Raw genomic sequence first — 10,000 nt, 5'->3', positions numbered from 1 at the left:
CTGCTGGAAGAACTAAACCGCCCTGATATTACACTGTGGGGAGAGAACGAGAACGCAGCCAGCAGGAAATTAAATTAAATTACCATCCTGATAGATTTATGTGACGCTTTACATTTTCATTGTGTTGTTGTAGTTTTCTTCTGGTGGGGGGAGGAGGAGGAGGAGGAGGAGGAGGAGTACTTTAAGTAAAAGCATCAATACTGCAATGTAGAACTACTCCGTTACAAGTAAAAGTCTGGAATAAAAAATGTACTTATTTACTTAAAAGTACAAAAGTATTGGCACATTATAGTTAAAGTATACCAAATGTGAAAGTACTCATTATGCAGAATGTCTCATTTCAAGTTTTCAAATGTATAAAAATATTTTGAAAATAGCACACAATGCTCACAATGCGTCACATAATTGGCCCAATACATACAGGTCTAGAAAGTAATAGTAACTAAAGTTTTAAAATAAGTAGTGGAGTAAAAGTACAATATTTGCCTCTGAGATGTAGTGGAGTAGAAGTAAGTACTGGATATTGTAAATACTATAGCAAAGTGCAAATACCACAAAATTGTACTTTAGTACAGTGCTTAAGTATGTACTTTAGTACAGTGCTTAAGTATGTACTTTCCACCACTGCTGCTAAATGTGTTAGCAAAGAGGAGAAGATAGAGAGAGAGAAAGAAGGGATGAAGGGAAGGAAGAGAGGGAGAGAAAGAAAGAAGGGATGAAGGGAAGTGTGTGGAATGGAAAGAAGACGGTTCCAGACATCACGTGGTGGATGTAAAGCTGAGAGCAGACTGATAAATCCTCTTTTATACCTATCCTTCATATGGTGCAGTTTGCAGGAAAAAAATGGCACTGTTGCAACTGGTGCTTGTAGATCTTAGACGATTTGTTTTTCCCTGACACCGTCGTACGATGGAGTACACATTTAGCATAACAGTAAAGCACAGTTCAAATTACTTTTTTTTCTTTTTTCTTTTTTTTTAAGAGCTGTAATACTGCCAAATGGTCTCTCCGGTTGTGTGATCGTGTGCGTGCGTGTGTATGTGCGCGTGTTTCAGTGGTGTGTGTATAATGTGTGTCTGCAACAGCTGGGTACGTGGGCGTCGGCAGGAGAAGCGTGTGCATAACTGCATATGATTGTTTTTTTTTGGAATATGTTTGTTTTTCGGAATCTTAACCGTTTGTCCTCCTTCCATGTGTGTGTGTGTGCGTGTGCGTGTGCGTGTGTGTGTGTGTGTGTGTGTGTGTGTGTGCGCGCATGTGTGTGTTGCGTGTGTGTGTTGCATGCGTGTCTGCGTGTGTTGCGTGCGTGTGTGTGTTGCGTGTGTGTGTTGCGTGTGTGTGTTGCGTGCGTGCGTGCGTGCGTGTGTTGCGTGTGTGTGTGTGTGTGTGTTGCGTGTGTGTGTTGCGTGCATTGAAGTTTGTGCACAGCGAATGTGGTGCCGTATGCGCCGTTGTGCCCCCTCTCGTTCTAGTTAAGAATCGAGGGCATCTCTCAGCGATTTGCCACAGCTGGTGATGCCATCTGGGGGCATCAGCACACTCACTCGCCCTGTCACCGTCCAAACGGGCCAGAGGCACGCCAACCTCCCCCGGTGTCCGGTCCAATGACAGGGGACATGGGGACGGCGTCGCGGATAACATATACCTCGCTGTCCCCTGGCACGGAGCCGGGGGAGGGCATCTGTTTATTTACATTGAGCCACCGTGATGCTGTAAGCTAAGCATCGACAACACATTCCCAACTCCATCTCTGCAGAGTTAATGCTTAATTTATGCTCCGTCTTATGATGGTGTCACCAGTGGTTGGAAAGTAACTATAAGTACATTGAGGCATCTTTTGGATATACTTACGTTATATGATAAGTTAAGTTTAGACGCCTGAGGGCGAGAAGCGACCTCGCCCTTGCACTGGCCATATATGGAGCGTATCTTGAGTGTACAGGGTGTGATGAGGTCACATGGAATGTCAGAACAGGTCAGCTCCATATAATACAGAGATCTAAGGGTGGCAGCGGGGGCAGTGTATTGAATGTACAGGGTTTGATGAGGGCCCAGGTAGGGCCGGGCCTTGATTTCCGGGCCTGTTGAGAACTCTAGTTTGAACTCTAGTTCTGGCCAGACGGCGGTGCCGCTCGGCGGCAGTCTCCTCCGTTGCTAGTGTGGAGGTCGTACGTCACCATCGAAAACCAATTACACTCTGGCATTGGGTCCTTTAATCCACATCTTTATTACGTCATCATTGAGAGCTAGTTATACCAGTTATACCCTGACGTCATATGCTGGAACGGTGCATACGCATCAAAAGTAACCACAGTATACCTCTAATCAACTTACAAATTACATATACATATACACAGAGGCATTTATTATTAATATCACTATAGTCCAAGATTAAGTACATTTAAACAATTGACAATTTAAAATAAATAATTAAATAATTATACTGTATACATACATTTTATTTCAGTTTATATACCTTTTTTTTCATCGGATATCGATGATTTATTTTTCTTTGAGAAACTAAAAAGCGATCCAGAATAATTCTAAATCGATAAAACTGTATATCTTTTATAGATAGAAACTTGTACCATACTTCATACTACTATTTTTTTACATGCATGAAGTAGGTACAGTAGGTAGCAAATAGCTAAACCTAATAATTCAACATTTCAAACGTTCCTTCATGCACAGAGAAGCTGAGATTTGACAGTTTGTAGCGGTCGACAGTACTTGTGCGCTCTGCTTGCAAGTAAGTATAGGCACTAGATAGAGTGCAGTTCTAGTTAAAATAAAATAAAATAAAATAAAGATTATTATAAATACATTTAACCACTTCATCCCTATTGCCTATTTGATACATACACTTTGGCTCGAGAGGTTTTCGTTGTGAGCTTGCGTGTATATCTGGTACAGTATAAATAAAATAAATGAGGCTTTATGATTAAAATATGGCATAAACATAACTCCAGATGGATCATAAATGTGCTGGCAGGCTTCTTTACGGCCCTGTCGGAGGGCAGGTAACATGGATTGATAGTTAATAATGTTTGCATGGGGATCAATGGTGTCCGATCGTGTCCAATCCTCGTTGTAGCAGGAATAGGTGTGTCCTGTAAGAACCAGGTTGTACTATCGATTAATATGTGAGCTTGTATAGGCTTACACTCCTCCTATATCCCCCACCCCACCCACACACACCCCTGTGTGAGAGAGAGAGAGAGAGAGAGAGAGAGAGAGAGAGAGAGAGAGAGAGAGAGAGAGAGAGAGAGAGAGAGAACAGAAGCAGATTAATGGGACAGAGAGAGAGAGCACAGACCCAGCAGCACCTTGATTTATTTACCACTTAACACTGATGAAGCTTCAAACTGCAGTCACACACACACACACACACACACACACACACACACACACACACACACACGTGTTGCCACCGTATTGTTCTCTATCAAGATCTTTGTTGCTTTCTCCATTATCTGTGTGTGTGTGTGTGTGTGTGGGTGTGTGTGTGTGTGTGTGTGTGTGTGTGTGTGTGTATATATATATATAAGCGTTTCGTGCGCCCCCATCCATCTAATTACCGTTTTCCCCCCACATGTAACTGTTTGTGTCTGTCGGCACGCAGGTTCCTTCTAATCAGTCCTGCTGTGTGTGAATGCACAGTGTTGTGTGCAGCGTTGCTGAGTACTGTATGGGAAGGCGTGCGTGCACGCCGAGCGCACAGTTACGTTACGCGGCAGTCGCATGTTCATAATAAATGGGAAGCGATAAGAGGCGGCGTGGGAAACGTTCCTCCCTTGCTGCAAACGTTCGCTATGCTCCCTAATCAAAGCTATTCATGATTACGCCGTCGAATTGATGTTATTCACACCAGCTCCAAACGCGGCTTGCTTTTAATCGCCACCTATTATTCATAAGCTGTCAATTTAGGGAGTTTACCGGGCTAACTCGGTAACAGTTTGCAGGCGGCAAACTGTTGCATTTTGACTGGGTAAATATACAGGACGAGTTAATTGAGGGCATCAACTCACCATGTGGGAGGACTTGACAAAATGCCATAAGTGTGTTACATGAATAACTTACCAGGAACATTATCGCACAAACGCGCGCACGCGCACACACACACACACACACACACACACACACACACACACACACAGGGATAAACACATTCAGATTACGCACAGAGCCACACGTACTTTGATACACAAAAATATAGTTGCACAGTTGCTGTCGTGCATCCGTCAGTTTGGCGGGCTACACATAAAGACCCCCACAGCTCCATGTGTCAACGACACCCACGCATCCATGTTCAATCCCCATCTAACTTGTCTAACCCCCCCCCCCCCCTCCCTCTCTCTTCTGGTTTCCAGAACCCTGACATCGTGCTCGTCCACTACTTGAATGTTCCAGCCATAGAGGATTGTGGGAAACCATGCGGTCCAATCCTGTGCTCCATCAACACGGACAAGAAGGAATGGGCCAAGTGGACCAAGGAGGAGCTGATTGGCCAGCTAAAGCCCATGTGTGAGTATCCGACCAATCGCGTCGGAGCTTTTCATTCTTTTCGTGTTTTTTTTTTTTCTTTTTCTTTTCCATCCAGACCTCAATCGTTCTAATCGGAGCCTTGACTCTAAACAGTCACGGTCTGCTCTAAAAGGCTTTACTGTAATAGGCCTGTCATGTCCACATGCATGGAGAGTAATCACGCTGGTGGTGGATGGATGCTGTCGGAACATTGAATGCCCCGTTCTATTAGCAGAGAGCTGCTCCAGCAAAGTGCACTCAGCACCTCGGTCAGAGGGCAGCTTCGGTCACTGAGTGATCCCATGTTGTGTTGCTGCTGCGTGCGTGGGCCCTCCTCCTCCTCCTCTTTACTACCGGAGCCTGTCTGCTGCCCATGGGACATGGTCTAGAGGTGGGCTTTTCCCACCACAGACCTCTGGACGGCACCGCGCTGACCAGCCCCAGCCATGCATGCGTCTCCTCCTCTTCACTGGGCCAGAGAGGCACCACCACGCACGTTGATCAGAGGCCTCCTCTCTGTGGAAGCCTGGCCGTGAGTAACCTGCGATGACCAGGCCCCAACCATGTGCCTCCTCCTCTCTGTGGAAGCCTGGCCGTGAGTAACCTGCGATGACCAGCTAGGCCCCAACCATGTGCCTCCTCCTCTCTCCGAGCCAAGGCCGAGCTGCATATTGATTCATTCTACTGCGTAGGTGGAGAGTCTGACTCACCAGAAATCCTTCACACCTCCTCTCTCTCTCTCTCTCTCTCTCTCTCTCTCTCTCTCTTTCTCTCTCTCTCTCTCTCTCTCGATCTCTCTCTCGCTCTGTCTCCTTTGCCCCATCTCAGTGGATTGATCCATATAGTGTAACCAGCGAGAGAGAGAAAGAGAGAGAGAGAGAGAGAGAGAGAGACTGTGTGCTTTAAATCTATTTTTTTACGAGTCTCACAACCTGCCCAGAGATGGAGGTGATGTTTTGGAAAATGTCAGGGTTTGTGTGATGGTGAGAATAGCCAAATGGGGACCTTGTAGAACATTGGAAATCATTGAGAGCTGCGTTTAAAGGGGCCCTTAGCGGCCAGACGATGGTCTGGGTATGTGTCTGGCATCAGAGGCCGAGCCGTGACTGACTGATGCTCGGACGGCTGATTATCGGTGATGTGGCCAGGTAAAGGCAAGCATGGCAGCAGCCTTACGACTCAGTGCGCACACACACAGACACACACACACACACGTCTCACACACACACACACACACACACGTCACACACACACACACACACACACACACACACACACACACACGCTGGCCGCATACCGACAAGGCAGCTGGGCCCCCGGCCATGATCGGCGGAGCGTGGAGCGTATCGTTATACCCTTCAGTGCTCCGCTGGCTATCCGCTCGAACACATTCCTTAACATAAAGCTTTACCTCGGGACAGCTACCTACGGTCCGACCGCGGCGCTACATGGCTGCCGTGTTCATTTTACATCCACGGCCCTAATGCAACAAAAAGAAATAACCTGAGAAAATAACTCCAACGCCATTTGCGGTAATGCGCGAAGTCGTTAACTTTGGGAGTTGTCGGGACAACGTGGGCGGAAGGGTGAGATGCCTTCACGCTGCCGGGCTACTGAGCAGCGAGAAGGCATTCTCTCTCTTCTTCTTGTTCTTCTTCTCTTCAACTCTATTCAAGCCATCTCTCCTTTTCTCCCATGGAAACGGCAGCAGCAATGTCAACGCCACCGAGTCCTGTGGCAGAGCAACATTGCCACCCAGTGGCGCCTCGGCGGAACAGCCCTCCCCCCCTCGTGACACGTCTGTGAGAGCAGCGGGTGCAGAGAAAGTGCAAACTGTATTATCCATGCATTATCCCACCTTAAATTATACATCAGTTCATTCCCCCCCAAAGTGACCTAAATCTCACTCACTACTGTAGCTCGCGCATTCATCAATGGAGATATGCATGGGAGGAGAGGACCGTGGCGCGCGGATCTCTCTGTTTTCTTTTTCCATTTACGTAACATGTCTTCCCGAAGCCCCCTTGGAGAGGTTTGTGTTGGATGGAAGCTGGGATGAGCCTGCAGGTTTCCCTCTCTTCCTATTATACCTGTGCAGAGCTGTCGCTGCCTGACACACTTTGATGTATGATTGATATCGAGCCAAGGGGAAGTTTCTCACATAATGATGACGGCTCCCAGCTAGTTCAGCTGCTACTTAGTTATACCCCCCCCCCCCAACCCCACCCGGCCCCCTGCCCCCCTCTGAAAAGAGTGCGTCGACATCCACCGTATAATTGACCCCTTGTCCATCTCGCGCTTCTCTTCTGTTATTCTGTTTTTCACTTTTTCTCGCCACATGAATGATACTCCACTGCACAAACAGTTTGACACCTCTAATGATACAAAGAAAACACCATGTGGATACACTACACACGCACAGATCGGTTGCGCTCATTGATGACTGTTGTCTCCCCCTCTTCCACTGATCTGTGCTGGGTTGCGAGCCGATGTCAGTCACGCACCGGCAATAGCCGATCTATAAGCTCACAGGGCGTTGCACTGCGGTGCGTTGTGAGCATGTAGATTGACCGATTGACCAGGTATAAATCGGCTTTACGACTCCATACTTGTGCAACCCTTGCACACAGAAGCATGCACAATGCGTGCACAATGGCCCCTCACCTGACCCACTGTCCTTTAACACCCTGCCGTGTTTTGAAGAGAGAAAACAGAAGAGGGCTTTGCATGTGTTAGTGTTTGGACACTGTGTTGGACACTGTGTTGCTATAATAAACACTGCATCAGTCCTCCAGACACAAAGCTGCTCTGGGAATGTTCTGCATCTGGCAGGTGGATTGTGTGTATGTGTATACTTTAGTCATCTTAGTTTGAGGGTGTTATTTTGTCAAAGCATGTCATGCTTTTGCATCCATTGTATGTTTATTTGCCATGAATCTGTAACCTTTACTGCTGTGCTGTCTCTGGCACCCATCTAGTCTCCCTCCGTCATCCCCTACAGCCCACAGACAGACAGACAGACAGACAGACAGACTGTGTGTGTGTGTGTGTGTGTGTGTGTGTGTGTGTGTGTGTGTGTGTGTGTGTGTGTGTGTGTGTGTGTGTGTGTGTGTGTGTGTGTGTGTGTGTGTGTGTGTGTGTGTGTGTGTGTGTGTGTGTGTGTGTGTGTGTGCGTGCGTGTGCGTGTGTGTGTGGTGGGGGGGCTGAATGGTGCCTAAAGAGGGGCCGTGTCCAGATCGGGCCGACCAGAGGAGACAGGACAGTTTGGACACGGCGGTGGCACATGGTAGCTGGTGGCTGTAAACTGTCAGTCTTTGCTCTCCATCACCATCTCTGAGTCAGAGGCAGGTCCGTGAGTGAGGCTCTCCCAGTGTCCTGTAATGCCCTACTTATACTTTGCCGTATGCCGGTTTCACGCGGAAAAATATAGCCGATCTACAAGCTCACATCTGTGGCACATTGTGAGCTTGTAAATCGTCTATACTTTTGGTCCACTGCAACGCCGTTGCACAGCGAAGCATAATGTTGGCTTCAGTCTGCTCTTTGCCTCGGTTATGTAATTGGGCTTTGCCGAGGGCTCTGTCAGACCCTTTTTTAACCAAAACTATAGTGTCGCCTCATCTCAACGATTTGACACTCTTTACACTGCGGACTGTCAGGTCCTGAACATCAACTGGGATTGCCCTTGTCTCAAGTGATAACCATATAGTCACTTGTGTTACGATGTCTGACAATGAGTTGTATCCGGAAAGAGATTATAATAATTCTGTCAGATTTTCATGCACATTCAATCAAAAGACTCAATAGGCTATAATATATGTACGGGGACTGCCCATAACTCTGGCATCCCATCAGTCAGACTACGTGGTTTTGCGTGCGATTATAGAAGTGGTTTTCAACCAGTTGTCCGGGGACCACCAGTGGTCCTTGAGGGGGTTCCAGGTGGTCCCCAGCTGTGCTTGATGGAGAGTTGGTAACCAAATGGATCCTTATGGATCTTTAACTCTTGCGAGTGTAAAATGAAACCAAATGGGTCCATTTGGTTTCATTTGATGCTCTCAAGAGTAAAATTATTGTTAAACATCTCCATTGTTCCATTTACAAGATGTCTACACAATTAGAGAATCTAACGACAACAAAATATTCTATAGTTTTGGTTCTGAGAGGCTAAATCTCATCGAATGGTGGTCCGTGACTCAAATGCCGAATAAATAATGGGCCTTAATAATGGGTTAAAGGGTTGAAACCCCTGGGTTAAAGGGTGAAAACCCCTGGGTTAAAGGGTTAGAGATAGTCCGATTGTCCGAATAATGAGCTTTGGAATAATGGCATGTCTGTGCAGCATATAGAGGCATGGCTGTGCAGCATATAGAGCCAATTCAGAAAGAAACACACACCGGAACGGAAATGTGATAATGAAAAATAATAATACACTTAATGTTGTTTCAGGGACTTGGGTGTGTATGTGTGTGTGTGTGTGTGTGTGTGTGTGTGGGTCTCTCACTGGGCTGATGCAGTGGGCTGTCACTGGAGCAGAGCGCTGTAGGCAGCAGCTCTCTGCTGGTCACCAGCCTGTAATCTGCCAGAGATCTTTAAACTTTGGAGTTAAAAAAGCCTCATTCAATTATCTGAAACACACTCTACTTTTGTTCCTGCAGTGTCCTCAACAGAGCCTGCCTCTCTCTCTCTCTCTCTCTCTCTCTCTCTCTCTGTCCTCGCACCTATTTAACTGAAGGAGGTATTGAAGTGTGTGGAGCCTATATTAATGTTGCCTTGATATAGTTTGATAATCTAAATATGCTCCCCTTCTGAAATATTTCCATATTTTATTGTGTGTGTGCGTGCGTATTTTGTGCAGTTGAGAGACTTTGAGTAGAAATCCTATAACAGGATTCGCTGACCAGCGAGCCGAGCGATGAGAGGTATTAGGACGTTTGCTAGCTGAGGTGTGACCAGATCCAGGGACTGACTGGAGCTGTGCAGGAGAAAATAGTCACTTGTAGGGCATGCAGAAACCTTGTATGTCAGATTCTTTAACTTTTGTACTTTTTACTAAATGAATGCCCTATCATACAAGAGTGCTGTGCTAAAGTTGCGGAAATAGCCAATCTCCAAGTGCACAACGCACCGCGTCAAGACTCGCTTGTAGATCAGCTATCTCCGTTATTTTTCTTAGCATTTTCGATAGAAAGTGAAAGTGGTTCAGTCTGTCTGTTGGTTTTAAAGGACCACTTCACCACTTTTCAACCTATCTTCATATAATAGGTCCTCACTCCTCACTAATGGCACGATTGTTTTCTACTCAGTCTGTGTCTCATAGGAAGGCTGTGGGCAGTTTAGAAACCGTCTTCCAGTGACATCATCATTAGGCAGATATTTTTTTAAACAAGATTTTTTGCAATTTATTTTAAATTTCATTATCGTGAGAACGATAGCTTCCATTTTCGCATTGCAACTTTTCAGGACTAGAAAGCCT

General features: G+C 46.4%; 1 protein-coding gene across 1 annotated transcript in view; it reads left to right on the top strand.

Moving 5' to 3' along the window:
* Positions 1 to 10,000, top strand: part of camta1a (calmodulin binding transcription activator 1a) — a gene marked incomplete at both ends in the record, with an annotated part of 491,338 nt that overhangs the window by 410,617 nt on the left and 70,721 nt on the right. The window contains one exon of the mRNA XM_083769830.1: positions 4,371 to 4,524. Coding sequence (XP_083625956.1) covers positions 4,371 to 4,524 — 154 coding nt within the window. The remainder of the gene's footprint in view (positions 1 to 4,370; positions 4,525 to 10,000) is intronic.

The sequence above is a fragment of the Protomyctophum parallelum genome (genome assembly GCF_964188405.1).
Source record: "Protomyctophum parallelum genome assembly, chromosome: 7".
Taxonomy (NCBI): Eukaryota; Metazoa; Chordata; class Actinopteri; order Myctophiformes; family Myctophidae; genus Protomyctophum; species Protomyctophum parallelum.
Note: the sequence above shows the minus strand (reverse complement) of the source record. Positions and strands in the feature narration are given on the sequence as shown.